At 37.9% G+C, this 20963-nt stretch overlaps 2 protein-coding genes across 3 annotated transcripts in view; one reads left to right on the top strand and one right to left on the bottom strand.

The window, feature by feature from the left end:
* The window catches only part of CTTNBP2NL (CTTNBP2 N-terminal like), a 66569-nt gene that overhangs the window by 34839 nt on the left and 10767 nt on the right, over positions 1-20963 (top strand). The gene's annotated exons all lie outside the window — the stretch shown is intronic.
* Positions 15632-20963, bottom strand: part of ST7L (suppression of tumorigenicity 7 like) — a gene marked incomplete at its 3' end in the record, with an annotated part of 150993 nt that continues 145661 nt past the window's right edge. The window contains exon 15 of the mRNA XM_082648134.1: positions 15632-15847. Within this exon, the coding sequence (XP_082504260.1) occupies positions 15632-15847 (216 nt within the window). The remainder of the gene's footprint in view (positions 15848-20963) is intronic.

Genomic DNA, 20963 nt, shown 5'->3' with positions numbered 1-20963 from the left:
AAATTAGTGAAAGGAAGGTACCAGGTTTGGTGGTAGGGTACTCTGGCACAAAAGAGCCAAAAGAAGCAGGAAAGGCTGGTCATACGTATGGGATGTTTATAAATTGGGTATCTGTAAAAAAAGAAGACTACATTCTTAAGTAATTAAGTATCTTTGTTGCATTCAGAAAAACATTGGGCCTCATAAAACAGTGAACTCAGTAATTGTCTGATCAGCTATTTGCTATTCTCTAAGATAATAGTAAATGAAAAAATAAGACATAGCTTTTTATCACATGTCATCATTTACATTACAAATTGTGGCATTTAGGGGGTTTAAGAGTAAAGGTGCCAGAAAAATAAGCACATTTATCATTTAACTGGCATCTTCCTGTGGGCTGTTTTTCTTATGTCTTTGAGGAAAGAAAGGGGGAATTCAGATTGTAAAAATGCTACCTATTTAGAGAATATACAGTTCTCTGGCAGTTGGGGAAAGCTTCAGAAAAGAGTACAGCAGTGGGGAACTTCATTGCATTTTTCAGCCTGAAACTAAAACAAATAAAAAAGGGAAACAGCTTATTCCTGTTATTTTGACTTCCTCTTATTGTGTCTTCCTTCCATGTGTTAGCCTTGTGATTTGGGATTAATCAGAGGTTATTTCTAGTTGCCCCCATAAAGAGAAAAGAAACAAAGACAAAGAGCTGCTTCTAAAGTTAAAGCCTGTGGTCCATCGTTTAGTATTTCAGTTCAGCTAGTTGTCAGATTAACTTGAAAGAATAGGAGGAAACCATCTTGTGTGTTCACTGAAAATCTTTATGGAAGAGGAGCATTTATAGAATCAAACTGAGAATTTTATTATATATGAAATTATTTCCTTAGAACAACGCAGCAGTAAATCTGTTCCACCAAACCATTCTTGTATCTGCACAAGGATGCTCATTGCAGTATTGTATAATACAGTATTTGAAAACTACGAACAGCCTAAAATATCCATCAGTAAAGTATAGGTGTGTAACTGGTACATCCTTAATATGGAATATTATGTAATTGCTTCTTTTTAAAGGAGGAAAATAAGCTATGTACTTACTGACTTAGAAAATTCTCTAAGACACAATAAGTGAAAACAAGTTGCAAAACAGTTTTAAAATAATACCTCTGTAATTACACACACACACACACCCCTACACACACATCTGTGCTTGGAAAAGGTCTGGAAGGATGCCCATCATACTAAGAACCTTTGGAAAAGAAAGAGAGATTGGGTTATGTTTAGGAAGGACTTCAGCTTTATCTATGGAATTAAAATTTTATGAGAAAATAGTCATTCACTAATGATGAAATTAAAATAAAAATTATATTTGTAAGAAATATAGTGTGAGCAATGGGATGGCAAGGAGTTAAGAACAACATTTACTTTTTACCGATCTTCTAGATAGTTTATACTTCTCACAGAAGTCTGTGTTAATTCGAATATATAGTTAAGGGAGTAGAGACAAGTATAGCATGCCTAGGGAAAGCACGAGCTTGCTACCTCTATATCCCTGATTTTCTCCCCAAAAAAGCAGACTAAATTTCTGCCTAATTTTCAAATTCTGCCTTTGTGCAGGATACCTAAAAGTTATTCTTCCAGAGTAGATTCTTTCACAGGTCATGGACTCAAATTAAGTAAAGCTGACAACATATGTATGAGAAGCCACATGATTAAAATTTTAGGAAATTCTAATATCATAGCAAGAGACCTACAGCCCTTCAAAATACTTTTCTTGTCTTCAGTTTCATGTATGTAGTTCATAATATTTCATCATTTAACAACAAGGGGCTTCCCTGGTGGCTCAGTGGTTAAGAATCCGCCTGCCCATGTTGGGGACTGGGGTTCGAGCCTTGGTCCGGGAAGATCCCACATGCTGCGGAGCAACTAAGTCCATGCGCCACAACTACTGAGCCTACACTCTAGAGCTTACGAGCCAAAACTGCTGAGCCCACGCGCCACAACTACTGAAGCCCACGTGCCTAGCCATGCTCCACAACAAGAGAAGCCACCGCAATGAGAAGCCCGCACACCACAACGAAGAGTAGCCCGCGCTTGACGCAACTAGAGAAAGCCCGCACACAGCAACAAAGACCCAATGCGGCCAAAAATAAATAAATTTATTTAAAAAACAACAACAAAAAGTATTTTCTGCCTCAAAAATCAACTTCACCCAATGAGTGCTAAGATACACATAAGTTCCAAAAAAATTTTTTAATTGAATTCAATACCTAACATGTTGTCTGTTCAACAAAAGACTGAATTCATTGGTAGAAATGAGTAAGAGATAGTGTTATTATTTAATTCAGAAGTCTCTTCTTACTGATTTGAAACTTCATATATAGAACTTCTCATATAAGCATACCTAATAAATTTTTGTACAGTTGAATCATACTTAACGTGTTTTATCTTTTTCTTTGTACTAGATTAGTAATAATTTGTCTACTGTGCTGATATGCTTCACAGATTATATATTTTCATCTCTCATTTCTTTATATTTCATATTTCTTTTTTTCAGTAAATATAAGCTTCATGAGGGGCAGGTACTTTGTTTATCTTGCTGCATTGCACCCCAGATATCTAGAACGTGGTAAGTTCTTCAGAAATATTTGTCATCCGAGAGAGTAAGTTAAGGCCCTTTAAGTTTAACTTGAATGTATTCAAGCCTCAAAAAATAGGTTGCCATTATACTGTGAGAAAACCATAATTCAAAAAGAGACATGTACCACAATGTTCATTGCAGCACTGTTTACAATAGCCAGGACATGGAAGCAGCCTAAGTGTCCATCGAAAGATGAATGGATAAAGAAGATGTGGCACATATATACAATGGACTATTACTCAGCCATAAAAAGAAACGAAATTGAGTTATTTGTAGTGAGGTGGATGGACCTAGAGTCTGTCATACAGAGTGAAGTAAGTCAGAAAGAGAAAAACAAATACCGTATGCTGACACATATATATGGAATCTAAAGAAAAAAAAAGTTTCTGAAGAACCTAGGGGTAGGACAGGAATAAAGACACAGATGTAGAGAATGGACTTGAGGACATGGGGAGGGGGAAGGGCAAGCTAGGACGAAGTGAGAGAATGGTGTTGACATATATACACTACCAAATGTAAAATAGCTAATGGGAAGCAGCTGCATAGCACAGGGAGATCAGCTTGGTGCTTTGTGACTACCTAGAGGGGTGGGATAGGGAGGGTGGGAGGGAGACGCAAGAGGGAGGAGATATGGGGATATATGTATATGTATAACTGATTTACTTTGTTATAAAGCAGAAACTAACACACTATTGTAAAGCAATTATACTCCAGTAAAGATGTTTAAAAAAAATAAAATAAATGCAAGAACAAAGGCCAAAAAAATAGGTTTCCATTTATTAATTCATATTTTTGAGAAGAGAGGCTTAACTATAGTAATATAGTTTGCCAACTAAAACTTGTCACTTGCCATCTGGTTCTACAAGAATGAAGTCACTAGCCACTGCAGTTGCTGACCTTCAACACACCCTGAAAGGAGTTCAGGGCAGAGCTCAGGAATGAGGCACTCTGTGCCCTGCAAGAAACTGGCAGAACAGGCCTTCAGGTAGATATTTTCAGGAGAAAATTTTACAAGCCCAATTTCTCGCATCTTTTCATATCTAGAAAAGCACTGAAATCAGTAACGGAGACATCTGCTCCTCTGTGACTAGCAGCAACCTTCTGCCAAAATGTGTGCTTGATTGCACATATTCTCCTTCACCAAACTGTATATATGACCTTCCCACTTACCTCTTCGGAGCATTTCTTCAGAGCTGTCTGAGAGACTGTCTCCCAGGCTATAGTCCTCAGTTTGCCCCAAATAAAACTTAACTCATAGCTCTCACATTGTGCATTTTTTTTCGGTTGATAAGTTTCATAATTTTACTATTGCTGATAATTCCCACTCAGTGACATTATTTATATCTCACCCCTGTACTAAGAAAGAACAATTTGTTCTTCAGACAGGAAATTATTGCTTTGTGTTTGTTTCCATATTTTTAGTAATGGATAACAAATAATTAGGATATGCACCTTTTTTCACTATGTATCTGTATTCAACTAAAAAACAAAAAAATCAAGTGACATTTTACCTCAGTGTCCTTTCCTATCAAATTGAAATCTGCATTCCCTAAGAGGTTGGTAAGTAGAGTTTTGAGAGCATCAGAGAAAATAGTACTTTTTAAGAGTACAGTGTTGCTTATCTTTCTTCATCTATCTAGATATATTTACAAAAAATATTGTTCCCCACACTTTTCAGCTAAGGACCCCTGTGGGCATCTGTCTACATTACACGTCCTTTCTCTATCTTTCAGAATATATTTCTTTATCCCCCGCTTCTCCAGTGTTTTTGTTTTTGTTTTTGTTTTTGGCTTTCACAAAATCTTCATTATCCCCCATTTCTCTGCTTTCCAAATTGATAGCTCTGAGTTCTTTTCTCTTTAAAATCTTCCTTTCAGTCTCTTGTCCTTCCCTTCCTGACAGTACCTTTCATCGGTGGGACGAATGACTATCATCTACACAGCAGACCTAGAAATCATTAAAGGAAAAGAGTGCTAAAACAAAGTCTTAGAGGTTTAGAATAGAGCCAGTTTTCCTGTTCCTTATGGGATTAAAATGGGGAAAGGGTCTAGGTTATCCCATTCTTCTCTTTGGTGACATTTAAAGTTTCCTAATGGTATCACCCCTTTTTAAAATAAAAAAGAAGGAGAGCTCATATATCTCCAAACAAAGATCTCCTGTTCTTCTGATCCAGGCATATTCTGATCCCCTTCAGTGGACTTTTATCATGAAGATGAAGGCATTCTTGGGTTGGAATAACTTGGAATTAACAGTAGCAGTGATCAACTTTCACATGCTGAGTTTCACCATATATTCAGTGCTTTACTGTAGTGATGAACATTACCAGTTCACATTTTAAATTATCATTAAACAACCTACAATGCACTTACAGCCCACCTTTTACTTTTCAGTCTTGGCTTTTTTACCCCTCTCCCCATTCTATTTTCTAAAGAAAAGGGATCCTTCCTTGACTGGAGTCCCAAGCCACCTGTATGACTGCTGGTTGAAACTGAATAGCTAGCTACCTCCCTGTGCAGTGACAATAGAAATTGCCATCTTCCTATCCTCTGACTTGTGACATGGAGCTTGTTAGGATATATAATTAGCATTGTCCTTGCTTCCGTTTGCCTGTCCTGATGTTCTCACTGCGTTGTGGTTCTGAAACCACACTGGTCCCCTTTTATCATTCTTTCCTGTCTCTACACTCCCCTTGACCCTCTTCTCCCCCACAAGCTTCTTATTCCTGTTTACTTGGTACACTTTTAATTGTGAACACTTTTACTTCTCAGCCAAGTAAGAACCCTTTTCCCAAGGCCTTACATTTAAGCAGCTTGTTTCTTGCCATGCTTCCTTGTAGTATCAGTCTGTGTTTGTAATTTAAGAATCTTGCTTCAAACAAATTTTTAGAGTTAAGACCTATATCCCACAATTATACAGCTTCAGATCCTCCCTCCTCAGAATCCCCTAACTAGAGGAAGACACCCTTTCTCATCTTATTTAGTAAGCTCTTTTTTACTATTTTAACACTGAAGTTAGTTTCTACACTGTCTGTTAATATATAGTGAGTAAAAGAGCCAGAGCACATCTCTAATAAAGATGATTTTCAAGTTCACAGTCACTTAAAGTGTCACAGAGTTACAGTCTGCGGTCTGGGTCTCCTTCTGTAACACTTCAGAGACAGTTTTTGGATTGTGCCCCCTCAACCTCATGGTGTTTCCTGTGATTCATTAAATTGCTAATAGTCCCATTTATCTGCCAGAACCCACCCACTTCCAGGGTTGGCCTTTTCCTTCCTATTCCTTATGAGTGTAAGGGCTGAGTCTTAGAAAGTTCTGATCAAACAGATTGTGCTTGGTGTTCCTCTAAACATTAATGGTATTGTTTAGAATACATTTAAATACACAGAAGCAGCTTGTTTTTTTTTCTGCTCTTAGGTCTTAAACTTGCCTGGCAAATTTTAAGCTCCTTGAGAGCAGCAGTTTAGTCAAGTCTATATCCCCCTAATATTACCCACATCACTTAGCATATATAGTACCCAGCACACATTAAGTATTCAATATAAGCATTCAAAGCATGTGCCCCTGTGAATCAACCATACATCCAGAAAATCTTCTCAGGCTTCTGCAGTGCTATTTTTGATTGTCTAACCCTGGTAACACAGACTTTTTTTTTTTTTTTTTTTTACATTTTGTATATTTGATGTTAGGCCAAACTTCTCCTGGTCTGTAGACTTTTATAACATTCATTAGTTTAAAATACTAATCCTGATTCCTTATTACTTCTGTTAGAATTCACATGTTTATTACAGCTTAAACTGTTTAAAATTATAGATTCAGGAGTCATTCTTCTTATGTTCTTCATTCTATTCTACTGTTTTTCAAACGTTTTTGGCAGGGACACATAGTAAAAAATAGACTTTGCATTGTGACCCAAGGGACACACCAACATGTGCACATACACACACAGATATACACACACCTATATTCTTATGCCAGAAGAAAATTTTCTTGAAATAGTACTCACAGCATTCAGTGCTCTACAATGTTTTCAATTCTGTTCTATTTCATTTTTAAGCAACTGATCGAGACCTGCTAAATTGAAATTCATTGCTATGAAGTCCTGGGGAATATCTGTTTATGTGTATTACTCATTCAGTTAACATATTCAGTACTTACTGTATACCATTTACTGTTCTTCTCCACTTCTTAACTGGCTTTCTGACCTTGGGAAAGTCACATGTTAATGTTCAGTTTCTTCTGTAAAATGGAGATACAGTGCTGTCTACCTGCAGAGGAATGCTGCTAGGATGAGATGAGCTATGTAAAGCACTGAGCACACTGCTCTGTAGGTAATGAGCACTCGAGTGTGAGCACCTCCCTTGCTGCTTCTCCTGTTGTTATTACTATTAAAATTACTTTGGTTTGAACTTCCCATTTTTCTGAAACACAATATATAAAGCATATGTTACATATAACTCAATTTTCCTTTAACTCTCACTATATATATTTATGTTTTGTTTTGGGTTTTTTTTTGCGGTACGCGGGCCTCTCACTGTTGTGGCTTCTCCCGTTGCGGAGCACAGGCTCCGGACGCGCAGGCTCAGTGGCCATTGCTCACGGGCCCAGCCGTTCTGCGGCATGTGGGATCTTCCCGGACCGGGGCACGAACCTGTGTCCCTGCATCGGCAGGCGGACTCGCAACCACTGCGCCACCAGGGAAGCCCCTATGTTTTTAAACTAGAGATATATTTTAGATATAGTGAAATGCACAGATCTTAAGTGTTCAGTTCAATAAGTTTTGACAAATGCCACTCCATTTGACCTACACTCCTATCAAGACATAAACATTCTCATCACACCAAAAAGTTATCTTATGCCCCTCCCTGGTCATTTGTCCCCCCCTATATCCAGATGTAACCACTGTTCTGATTTTCTTCACCATAGATTAGTTTTGCCCATTAGAGCAGAGTCACAGAGAATACATTCTTTTATGTTTGGCACTTTTTGTTCGATATAATGATTTTCAGTTTCATCAGTGTCATTGTAGGTATCAGTAATTTGTCCCTTTTTATTGCTGAATAGTATTCCGTTTCATGAATTCGTCACATTTTACTTATCTGTTCTTCTAGTGATTGATATTTGATTGTTTCCAGTATGGGGCCATTATGAATAAAGCTACTCTGGATAATTGTGTAAAAGTCTTTGGGGACATATGTTTTCATTTCTCTTAGACAAATACTTAGAAGTGGAATAGCAGGTAGGCATTTCTAACTTTATGAGAAACTTCGAGATTAATTTCCAAAATAGTTCTACCGTTTATACTTCCACCAGCAATGTGAGCATTCTAGTTACTCCATATCCTTTATAACATTTGATGTTGTCAGTCTTAAATTTTAGCCTTTTTAATGGCCGTATAGTACTATCTTATTGTTGTTTTAATTTACATCTCCCTGATCACTAATGAGTGATCACTTTTTCATGTGATCTCCCTGATCACTAATGAATGATCACTTTTTCATGTACTTTTCGGCCATTCATATATATTTTTAGGTCTGTGATCCATCCTTCTTTTTGTGTATGGTATGAAGTAGGTGACAACTGTCATTTTTTTAACATCTTTACTGGAGTATAATTGCTTTACATTGTTGTGTTAGTTGCTGCTGTATAACAAAGTGAATCAGCTATATGTATACATATGTCCCCATGTCCCCTCCCTCTTGTATCACCCTCACACCCTCCCTACCCCACCCCTCTAGGTGGTCACAAAGCACCTAGCTGATCTCCCTGTGCTATGCAGCTGCTTCCCAGTAGCTATCTGTTTTACATTTGGTAGTGTATATATGTCAGTACTACTCTCTCACTTCGTCTCAGCATACCCTTCCCCCTCTCTGTGTCCTCAAGTCCATTGTCCACATCTGTGTCTTTATTCCTGTCCTGCCCCTAGGTTCTTCAGAACCTTTTTCTTTTTTTTTTAGATTCCATATATATGTGTTACCATATGGTATTTGTTTTTCTCTCTCTGACTTCACTCTGTATGACAAACTCTAGGTCCATCCACCTCATTACAGATAACTCAGTTTCATTTCTCTTTATGGCTGAGTAATATTCCATTGTATATATGCACCACATCTTCTCCATCCATTCATCTTTCGATGGACACTTAGGTTGCTTCCATGTCCTGGCTATTGTAAATAGAGCTGCAGTGAACATTGTGGTACATGACTCTTTGAATTATGGTTTTCTCAGGGTATATGCCCAGTAGTGGGATTGCTGGGTCGTATGGTAGTTCTATTTTTAGTTTTTTAAGGAACCTCCATACTGTTCTCCATAGTGGCTGTATCAGTTTACATTCCCACCAACAGTGCAAGAGGGTTCCTTTTTCTCCACACCCTCTCCAGCATTTATTGTTTGTAGATTTTTGGATGGTGGCCCTTCTGACTAGTGTGAAGTGATACCTCATTGTAGTTTTGACTTGCATTTCTCTAATGAATAGTGATGTTGAGCATCCTTTCATGTGTTTATTGGCAATCTGTATATCTTCTTTGGAGAAATATCTGTTTCGGTCTTCTGCCCATTTGTGGATTGGATTGGATTTTTTTTTTTTTTTTTTTTTTTGCGGCACGCGGGCCTCTCACTGCTGCGGCCTCTCCCGTTGCGGAGCACAGGCTCCGGACGCGCAGGCCCAGCGGCCACGGCTCACGGGCCCAGCCACTCCGCGGCATGTGGGATCCTCCCGGACCAGGGCACGAACCCGTGTCCCCTGCATCGGCAGGCGGACTCTCAACCACTGCGCCACCAGGGAAGCCCCGGATTGTTTGCTTTTTTGATATTGAGCTGCAAGAGCTGCTGTAAATTTTGGAGATTAATCCTTTGTCAGTTGCTTCATTTGCAAATGTTTTCTCCCATTCTGAGGGTTGTCTTTTCATCTTGGCTGTGGTTTCCTTTGCTGTGCAAAAGCTTTTAAGTTTCATTAGGTCCCATTTGTTTATTTTTGTTTTTATTTCCATTTATCTAGGAGGTGGGTCAAATAGGATCTTGCTGTGATTTATGTCATAGAGTGTTCTGCCTTTGTTTTCCTCTAAGAGATTTGTAGTGTCTGGCCTTACATTTAGGTCTTTAATCCATTTTGAGTTTATTTTTGTGTATGGTGTTATGGAGTGTTCTAATTTCATTCTTTTACATATAGCTGTCCAGTTTTCCCAGCACCATTTATTGAAGAGGCTGTCTTTTCTCCACTGTATATTCTTGCCTCCTTTATCAAAGATAAGGTGACCAAAAAAAGAAAAAGAAAAGGTGACCATATGTGCGTGGGTTTATCTCTGGGCTTTCTATCCTGTTCCATTGATCTATATTTCTGTTTTTGTGCCAATACCGTACTGTCTTGATTACTGTAGCTTTGTAGTATAGTCTGAAATCAAGGAGCCAGATTCCTCCAGCTCCATTTTTCGTTCTCAAGATTGCTTTGGCTATTCGGGGTCTTTTGTGTTTCCATACAAATTGTGAAATTTTTGGTTCTAGTTCTGTGAAAAATGCCATTGGTGGTTTGATAGGGATTGCACTGAATCTGTAGATTGCTTTGGGTAGTATAGTCATTTTCACAATGTTAAATCTTCCAATCCAAGAACATGGTATATCTCTCCATCTGTTTGTGTCATCTTTAATTTCTTTCATCAGTGTCTTACAGTTTTCTGGATGTAGGTCTTTTGTCTCCTACAAACCTAGGTAGGTATATTCCTAGGTATTTTATTCTTTTTGTTGCAGTGGTAAATGGGAGTGTTTCCTTAATTTCTCTTTCAGATTTTTCATCATTAGTGTATACGAATGCAAGAGATATTTGTGCATTAATCTTGTATCCTGCTACTTTACCAAATTCATTGATTAGCTCTAGTAGTTTTCTAGTAGCATCTTCAGAATTCTATATGTATAGTATCATGTCATCTGTAAACAGTGACAGTTTTACTTCCTTTCCAATTTGGATTCCTTATATTTCTTTTTAATCTCTGATTGCTGTGGCTAAAACTTCCAAAACTATGTTGAATAATAGTGGTGAGAGTGGGCAACCTTGTCTTGTTCCTGATCTTAGTGGAAATGGTTTCAGTTTCTCACCATTGAGAATGATGTTGGCTGTGGGTTTGTCATACATGGCCTTTATTATGTTGAGTTAAGTTCCCTCTGTGCCTACTTTCTGGAGAGTTTTTATCATAAATGCAGGTTGAATTTTGTCTAAAGCTTTTTCTGCATCCTTTGAGATGATCATATGGTTTTTCTCCTTCAATTTTTTAATATGGTGTATCACATTGATTGATTTGCGTATATTGAAGAATCCTTGCATTCCTGGGATAAGACCCACTTGATCATGGTGTATGATCCTTTTAATGTGCTGCTGGATTGTGTTTGCTAGTATTTTGTTGAGGATTTTTGCATCTATGTTCATCAGTGATATTGGCTTGTAGTTTTCTTTCTTTGTGACATCTTTGTCTGGTTTTGGTATCAGGGTGATGGTGGCCTCATAGAATGAGTTTGGGAGTGTTCCTCCCTCTGCTATATTTTGGAAGAGTTTGAGGAGGATAGGTGTTAGCTCTTCTCTAAATCTTTGATAGAATTCGCCTGTGAAGCCATCTGGTCCTGGGCTTTTGTTTGTTGGAAGATTTTTAATCACAGTTTCAATTTCAGTGCTTGTGATTGGTGTGTTTATATTTTCTATTTGTTCCTGGTTCAGTCTTGGAAGGTTGTGCTTTTCTAAGTATTTGTCCATTTCTTCCAGGTTGTCCATTTTATTGGCATATACCTGCTTGTAGTAATCTCTCATGATCCTTGTATTTCTTCTCTGTCAGTTGTTACTTCTCCTTTTTCATTTCTACTTCTGTTGATTTGAATCTTCTCCCTTTTTTTCTAGATGAGTCTGGCTAATGGTTTATCAATGTTGTTTATCTTCTCAAAGAACCAGTCTTTAGTTTTATTGATCTTTGCTGTCATTTCCTTCATTTCTTTTTCATTTATTTCTGATCTGATCTTTATGATTTCTTTCCTTCTGCTAACTTTGGAGTTTTTTTGTTCTTCTTTCTCTAATTGCTTTAGGTGTAAGGTTAGTTGTTGATTTGAGGTGTTTCTTGTTTCTTGAGGTAGGATTGTATTGCTATAAACTTCTGTCTTAATACTGCTTTTGCTGTATCCCATTGGTTTTGGGTAGTCGTGTTTTCATTGTCATTTATTTCTAGGTGTTTTTTTATTTCCTCTTTGATTTCTTCAGTGGTCTCTTGATTATTTAGTAGTGTATTGTTTAGCCTCCATGCGTTTGTATTTTTTACAGATTTTTTTCCTGTAATTGATATCTAGTCTCATAACATAGTGGTCGGAAAAGATACTTGATATGATTTCAATTTTCTTAAATTTACCAAGGCTTGATTTGTGACCCAAGATATGATCTATCTTGTAGAATGTTCCATGAGCACTTGAGAACAAAGTGTATTCTGTTGGTTTTGGATGGAATGTCCTATAAATAACAATTAAGTCCATCTTGTTTAATGTATCATTTAAAGGTTGTGTTTCCTTATTTATTTTCATTTTGGATGATCTGTCCATTGGTGAAAGTGGGGTGTTAAAGTCCCCTGCTATGATTGTGTTACTGTCAATTTCCCCATTTATGGCTGTTAGCATTTGCCTTATGTGTTGAGGTACTTCCTATGTTGGGTGCATAATTATTTACAATTGTTATATTTTCTTCTTGGATTGATCCCTTGATCATTATGTAGTGTCCTTCTTTGTCTCTTGTAATAGTCTTTATTTTAAAGTCTATTTTGTCTGATGTGAGAATTGCTACTCCAGCTTTCTTTTGATTTCCATTGCATGGATTATGTTTTTCATCTTCTCACTTTCAGTCTGTATGTGTCCCTAGGTCTGAAGTGGATCTCTTGTAGATGGCATATATATGGGTCTTGTTTTTGTATCCATTCAGCCAGTCTTTGTCTTCTGGTTGGAGCATTTAATCCATTTACATTTAAGGTAGTTATCGCTATGTATGTTCCCATTACCATTTTCTTGTTTTGGGTTTGTTATTGTAGGTCTTTTACTTCTCTTCTGTTTCCTGCGTAGAGAAGTTCCTTTAGCATTTGTTGTAAAGCTGGTTTGGTGGTCCTGAATTCTCTTAGCTTTTCCTTGTCTGTAAAGGTTTTAGTTTCTCTGTTGAATCTGATTGAGATCCTTGCTGGGTAGAGTAGTCTTGGTTGTAGTTTTTTCCCTTTCATCCCTTTAAATATGTCCTGCCACTCCCTTCTGGCTTGCAGAATTTCTGCTGAAAGATCAGCTGTTAACCTTATGGGGATTCCCTTGTATGTTATTTCTTGCTTTTCCCTTGCTCCTTTTAATATATTTACTTTGTATTTATTTTTTGATAGTGTGTGTCTTGGCGTGTTTCTCCTTGGATTTATCCTGTATGGGACACTCTGTGCTTCCTGGACTTGACTATTTCCTTTCCCATGTTAGGGAAGTTTTCAACTATAATCTCTTCAAATATTTTCTCAGTCCCTTTCTTTTTCTCTTCTTTTTCTGGGACCCCTATAATTCAAATGTTCTTGCATTTAATGTTGTCCCAGAGGTCTCTGAGACTGTCCTTAATTCTTATCATTATTTTTTTTTATTCTGCTCTGTGGTAGTTTTTTCCATTATTTTATCTTCCAGGTCACTTATCCGTTCTTCTGCCTCAGTTATTCTGCTATTGATTCCTCCTAGAGAATTTTTAATTTCATTTATTGTGTTTTGCATCATTCTTTGTTTGCTCTTTAGTTCTAGGTTCTTGTTAAACGTTTCTTATATTTTCTCCATTCTATTTCCAAGATTTTGGATCATCTTTACTGTCATTACTCTGAATTCTTTTTCAGGTAGACTGCCTATTTCCTCTTCATTTGTTTGGTCTGGTGGGTTTTTACCTTGCTCCTTCATCTGCTGCATATTTCTCTGTCTTCTCATTTTGATTAACTTACCTTTGGGGGTCTCCTTTTCACATGCTGCAGGTTCATATTTGCCGTTGTTTTTGGTGTCTGCCCCCCAGTGGGTAAGGTTGGTTCAGTGGGTTGCGTACGCTTCCTGATGGAGGGGACTGGTGCCTGTGTTCTGGTGGATGAGGCTGGATCTTTTCTTTCTGGTGAGCAGGACTACATCTGGTGGTGTGCTTTGGGGTGTCTGTGGACTTAGTATGACTTTAGGCAGCCTCTCTGCTAATGGGTGGGGTTGTGTTCCTGTCTTGCTATTTGTTTGGCATGGGGTGTCCAGCACTGGAGCTTACTGGTCGTCGAGTGGAGCTGGGTTTTAGCGTTGAGATGGAGATCTCTGGGAGAGCCTTCGCTGATTGATATTACATGGGGCCAGGAGGTCTCTGGTGGTCCAGTGCCCTGAACTTGGCTCTCCCACTCAGAGGCTCAGGCCTGACACCTGGCCAGAGCACCAAGACCTTGTCAGCCACACAGCCAGGTACATGGGGAGTTTCTTGACTTTTGGGAAGTCTGAGGCCTTCTGCCAGGGTTCAGTAGGTGTTCCATAGGGGTTGTTCCACATGTAGATGTATTTTTGATGTATTTGTGGGGAGCTAGTTGATCTCCACATCTTACTCCTCCACCATCTTGACAGTCCTCCCTCTCATTATATTTTAAGCGATGTATGGTCCCCTGAATAAAAGAGATTAAGATCTAATGCAGCATTAAAAATTATACTTTCGACTTCTGGCAGCAGCGGCTCAAGTGGCCGAAGCAAGATGCGTGAAAGAGTGGTGGTCATGGTCCTGGAGGTGGAAAGAAGGATGACAAGGATAAGAAAAAGAATTATGAATCTCCTATACCAGCTAGAGTGGGGCAAAAGAAGAAGAGAACAAAGGGACCAGATGCTGCCAGCATACTGCCCCTGGTGACATCTCACACTCAGTGCTGGTTAATATTGAAGTTAGAGAGAATTGAAGACTGTCTTCTCATGGAGGAAGAATTCATTAGAAATCAGGAACAAATGAGGCCTTTAGAAGAAAAGCAAGAGGAGGAAAGATCAAAGGTGGGTGATCTCAGGGGCACCCCAATGTCGGTAGGAATCTTGGAAGAGGTCATTGATGACAATCATGCCATAGTGTCTACGTCTGTGGGCTCAGAACACTATGTCAGCATTCTTTCATTTGTAGACAAGGATCTGCTGGAACCGGGCTGCTCGGTCCTGCTCAGCCACAGGTGCATGCTGTGATAGGGGTGCTGATGGATGACATAGATCCCTTGATCACAGTGATGAAGGTGGAAAAGGCCCCCCAGGAGACCTATGCTGATATTGGAGCATTGGACAACCAAATCCAGGAAATTAAGGAATCTGTGGAACTTCCACTCACTCATCCTAAATATTATGAAGAGATGGGTATAAAGCCCCCTAAGGGGGTCATTCTGTGTGGTCCACCCGGCACAGGTAAAACCTTCCTAGCCAAAGCAGTAGCAAACCAAAACTCGGCCACTTTCTTGAGAGTGGTTGGCTCTGAACTTATTTAGAAGTTATCTAGGCAATGGGCCCAATCTTTTTCGGGAACTGCTTTGAGTTGCTGAAGAACATGCACCATCCATTGTGTTTATTGATGAAATTGATGCTGTTGGGTCAGAAAGGTATGATTCAGATTCTGGTGGTGAGAGAGAAATTCAGCGAACAATGTTGGAGCTGTTGAACCAGTTGGATGGGTTTGATTCAAGGGGAGACATGAAAGTTATCATGGCCACAAACCAAATAGAGACTTTGGACCCAGCACTTACAGACCAGCCCACATTGACTGGAAGATAGAGTTCCCCTTGCCGGATGAAAAGACGAAGAAGCGCATCTTTCACATCCACACGAGCAGGATGACACTAACCCTGGATGACTTGATCATGGCTAAAGATGACCTCTCTGATGCCAACATCAAGGCAATCTGTATGGAAGCTGGTCTGATGGCCTTGAGAGAATGTAGGATAAAAGTAACAAATGAAGACTTCAAAAAGTTTAAAGAAAATGTTCTTTATAAAAAACAACAAGGCACCCCTGAGGGACTCTATCTCTAGTGGACCACAGTTGCCTTCCGGGAAAAGGTTGGAAGTGTGTGATCCCTCAGAGGTGTGAGGTTGGGGAAGTTTTCCAGGAGTCCATGTTCCAGCTGATCTTCATTAGCACAGCATCCTGAGTACCTTTTGAGCATGATGTGTAGGACGCCCATCCAGCTCTCTTCATATGTTGGTCGCGTGCAATGCTCTCTTCCCAATAAAGCGTGCTCTTTCTCAAAAAAAAAAAAAAATTATACTTTCAAATTATTATATTCAGAGCATTAATTTGTTCAGGTCTTATAGAATCCCTTACACATTTTCTTCCCCACCTCAAAAAGTTTTTTATTTAGACCCAGTCCAAAATGTATATGTAACTTGTTTCAATCACATACATAGACTAAAATAATAGAACAAAGACAAAAAAACTCAGCACACCTATTTCAGTTTCATTAGGAGTTTTCTCAGGACTCTCTCAAATCTGAATGTTGAAGCAGCTACATTGTTCTGTTTACCCATATTCTTATTCTATCAATAAGCAGTCTACTAGCTAGAAGTACTACACTTGTAGCTATTTGTACTAAACTTACCATTTTTAGTCTTCAAAAGAATTTATTACACTGTAGTCAAATAATATGGTAACGTGATCCTCTGAACTTATGTAAATAATTGCTTTTATAAATATCTGTGGTTGCAGACTGACCCCAAGGGGAATCTTTTTTTTTTTTTTTTTTTTTTACCAGGGTGATGAACGTTTTATTAAAAATACAAGGGGAATCTTTGAAGCTCATCTGCTTCAAAGTCAGTTTGCTAAATATATATATCGATATTACCTTAAGTGATTATACTAAGTAAATCCTAGATTTCACTAACAGCAAAATAAAATATTGACCTCACTAAAATGATGAGACTAAGGAGAGGCTAAGACATCAGGAAAGAGGCTGGAAAATATGTTACATGTCTTGGGCTTAAGGCAAAATATAGGATGTAGGAAGAAGAAAGATGTATTAAGTGCTTTTTCCTTCAGATCACTTGCAATCTAAGTAGGTTGAAAGAAAAGACAGAAGAGTGAGAAGTGTTTAATAACAATGCAAGAGATAAATATCAATTGACCACATTATATAATATGTCACATGCCAGTTCAGGATTGATTGCTAAGAAATAGAATGTTATTGGTTATCCAGGTTCCTGATACATTTTTAGTGATGTGTTACTTCTGAGTTATCTGGGATTGGTGAATTTCGTTTTGCTTTTAATGGAGATTTACTAGCCTGATCCAATTTTACAGAATTTTAAGTCTGTGGGGTTGAGTTTAAGTCATTGGCTCTAAAACAGGAAAATCTATATTCTAAATTCGGTTATTGAAAAAAATAATTCATATTTATAGTACTTACTTTGTGTCAGGTACTATAGGAAGCATTTTACATTACTCATTTAATTTTTATAACAAACCTATAGGTAGATTGTTACTGTCATTCTACAGATGAGGAATCTGAGGCACAGAGAAGTTAAGGTTGTTACTAAAGGTAATACAGAAAATAGTAGCGACAGGATATAATCCCAGTTCTGTTAGACTCTAGGGCCCAAACGTATTAAAGAAAATAAACATATAGAAAAGACCAGATCTGAGAATACAGCATTTATGGTTAAGTAGAAGGAGCACTTGGTTTTCAATAATATATTAGACATATTTTTTAAATGATGAAAATTTTCTCTTTTTGCTCCCATGATATATATATATATATATATATATATATATATATATTTTTTTTTTTTTTTTTTTTTTTTTTTTGCGGTACGTGGGCCTCTCACTGTTGTGGCCTCTCCCGTTGCAGAGCACAGGCTCCCGACGCGCAGGCTCAGCGGCCATGGCTCACGGGCCTAGCCACTCTGCGGCATGTGGGATCTTCCCGGACCAGGGCACGAACCTGTGTCCCCTGCATTGGCAGGCGGACTCTCAACCACTGCGCCACCAGGGAAGCCCTCCCATGATAAATTTTGTGCCATTTTCCAGAAATTAGTTGAATTCCAATGAGGCTAAATCCTCTTTTATCAATATTATCAAACAGTAAAATCTGGTTTTCTTTCGGCAAGTAAAAAGGAACTTCCAGAACAAAGGTTATACTTGTAATGTTATTATCATCTTTATCCAGAACGGTTGCTTTATTTCCAGTTGTTCAGGCAGCTATTTATAGTTTATTAGGGGCTCCAGAGTATAAATGATTTGAAGATTAATAGATTCAAATTGTGTGTAAAAAGGATTCCTTTTAACATGCTTTTGGTAACATTAATAAAAACCATTTTGGAATCACGTTTTTTGTCTTTCTGATCCCTGACATAGAAGTATTCAGATATTTTTAAAGGCATAATGTTTATATTGCTGTTTACTTTTATAAGTATCACTTCAGAATTGGCAATAAATGGCAAAATTGCATATTCTAATACAGTTCTGGTATCAGCCTGAGTCTTGAAAATAAAACCTTGTACTTAAATATAAGCCCCCATTTAAATGGGCCATAATTCTTCACCTTTACATTTGGAACCACTTTTCATGTTGGTGATTATCATCCAAAGAATAAAGAGATTGATTTCCTATTTTAAGATTGAAATACATATATAATTTATACCATTATCGGGACTTCCCTGGTGGCACAGTGGTTAAGAATCCGCCTGCCAATGCAGGGGACACAGGTTCGATCCCTGGTCCAGGAAGATCCCACGTGCTGTGGAGCAACTAAGCCCGTGCACCACAACTGCTGAGCCCACACACCACAACTACTGAAGCCTGGGCGCCAGAGCCTGTGCTCTGCAACAAGTGAAGCCACTGCAATGAGAAGGCCGCGCACCACAATGAAGAGTAGCCCTGGCTTGCTGCAACTACAGAAAGCCCGCACACAGCAACGAAGACCCAATGCAGTCAAAAAATATATATATATACATATATATATATATGTATGTATGTATACTATTATCTACATATAATATTATTGAACTATTATTTATGTATATATGATATATACGTGTATGTTATTTATTATAATTATATTATTTATTATAGAGAGATGGTGATTGCTTCATATTTCTTTTTGTAGTTTATCATAGCAAAGCTGAAATTTTTGGAGAGCAAACATGGCATATCCAAGGATATTATGTGGTTTTATTTTAAGCTTTCAGTAGTGGTGTGTTTCATTCAGCCTATAACAGTAAAAATAAATGAGTAATAGATGACTAGTATGTTTTGTCTGCTATAGTAATATCTTCTATCATTGAATCTGTCTAACCAGCCAGTTACTTTACTGTTGTCTGAAATAAAGATCATTGTGTTTTCTGACAATGTAGGAATTTCTGTTCAGTTAAAATATATGTTGTCATTGAAGTAAAAATAATGAAATTGCAAGAAATTGATTGATTTTAGCTGTACTCCTGAACTCCTCTCCCCCAAAGTGAAATCCAGATCATTTTAAAGTTCTTATAAAATAGCTGGAATTTCATTAAAATATTAAAACTCAGCCTTGATAGTTTTTAGTACAGGTACTTAACCTCTAAATTTTGACCTGAAACATAAACGGTAGTGGTAGCATGTCCAGTCATTCACGTTGATAACCAGCCTCCACGATGGCCCCCAGTGGTCCTCCCTCCTGATATTCACACCCTTAAGTAGTCCCCCATCCACCCACATTTACCAGGGTTGGTCTGTGTGATTGCTAGAATACACCAGAAATGATGGTAAGTCACTTCTGAGATTAGGTTATAAGACAGTGGGACTTCCATCTGGATGTGTCTCTCACTCTCTCACATCACTTGCTCTGTTGGAAGCCAGTACGTGCAAGGAACCAAGGCCTAGCCCAACAACTAAGCTTGGAAATGGATCCTCCAGCCCTAGTCGTGCCCTCAGATGGCTGCATCCTTGGCCAGCAGCTTGACTGCAACCTCATGAGACACTGAGCCAGAAGCACCCAGCTCAGCCCTCAGCCCCTCCCAGATTCCTGACCCTCAGAAACTGTATGAGATAAAAAATGTTTACTAAGCATTTAAATTGGGGAGTAATTTGTTATGCAGGAATAGATAACCAATGCACACCTCCACTAAAGCTCTTCTTTCATTTGTCAAATCTTAACATCTATTTTTAGTTATTGTTGTTATTATTTGTGCTGTTAAGTGTGTAAATACGTACAGTTCACCTGACTGAAGCATTAAGTTGGATGGAAAATACTATGTTCCATCTCCCATTTTCCAATCCAGTGTTTGGTATAATAAATACAGAATTCACTTTTCCCATATTCGGGTCCCATAACTATTATTTTATACTTAAAATAATTGTTTTATTTTACTTAAATTGTACTTAAAATAATTGTTTTGTGACAAGGAGCCTTTTTTAGATTATTCTGCAGATTCTTTTCATTTATGTGTGAAGCTACCAATTTTGTATAACTTGTAATTACTATGCAAGTGATTATAGAATTACTGTGAAATACTTCAAGAGAAAACAGACAGCTTAACAACTATTCTCAGAGAAGTCTGAGGCCTCACCAACGAAGCTCCTCATCCATTGCTTGTAACTCTGTGATGCTTATTAATTCTACAGGATAATAACAGTGTGGGTCTTATTTAAAAAGTTATATTTTTAAGGATTAGTTAACTATATCCTGAAACCTGAGAGAGCGAGCTTCTTAGCAGATGCAGCTTCTTAGCATCAAGATTATGAATTGTACTCCCAGCTCTGCTCTCCCATCCCACTTTCTCCGTGGTGTTCTGAAAAGGAAAGGTCATAAAAATACTCAGGTTCACTTTTTCCTTTTTGCCCTACTAAACCAATTTTAGTACCAATAATTGTTTCTTTTCCATAGCTAATCATACAGAAACAGTAATCATGAATAAAAGATGTGACAGAAGAGTGGAATTTCAACTTCTTAAAGAGTTTTTTTTTTTTTCTCTTGCTTCCTTTGTCTGTGTTTTTCTAAAGGAGGATTTGCCTTAGGACATTAATAGCTACAAATAGATACTTTCAGTGAATCCTGGGTTATCAGTCTCATGTTTTTATACCTGAACTTAAAGAAACAGATGTTCTTAATGAAAAGAAAACATTGAAGAGTTCCATGTTCTTTGACATTAATGCTCTTAAATATGTAACTAAAAATTAGCTTTTTTGTCTATTCTTGCCATGATTCTTAAAAACACTAATAAAAATAGCCAATTTTGGAATTGGTCTTGTCTTCCTCTATCCTAAATAGACAAGATTAATTTGAAATTTTACTGAAAATTTCCTTTTAATTTGGACCTAAAAAAAAATAGGATTCTGTCTTTCAAATCCCTCCCCCCTTCAATCCACATGCTCACATGTGCACACCCACA

Source organism: Grampus griseus (assembly GCF_964374135.1).
Source record: "Grampus griseus genome assembly, chromosome: 1".
Classification (NCBI taxonomy): domain Eukaryota; kingdom Metazoa; phylum Chordata; class Mammalia; order Artiodactyla; family Delphinidae; genus Grampus; species Grampus griseus.
Note: the sequence above shows the minus strand (reverse complement) of the source record. Positions and strands in the feature narration are given on the sequence as shown.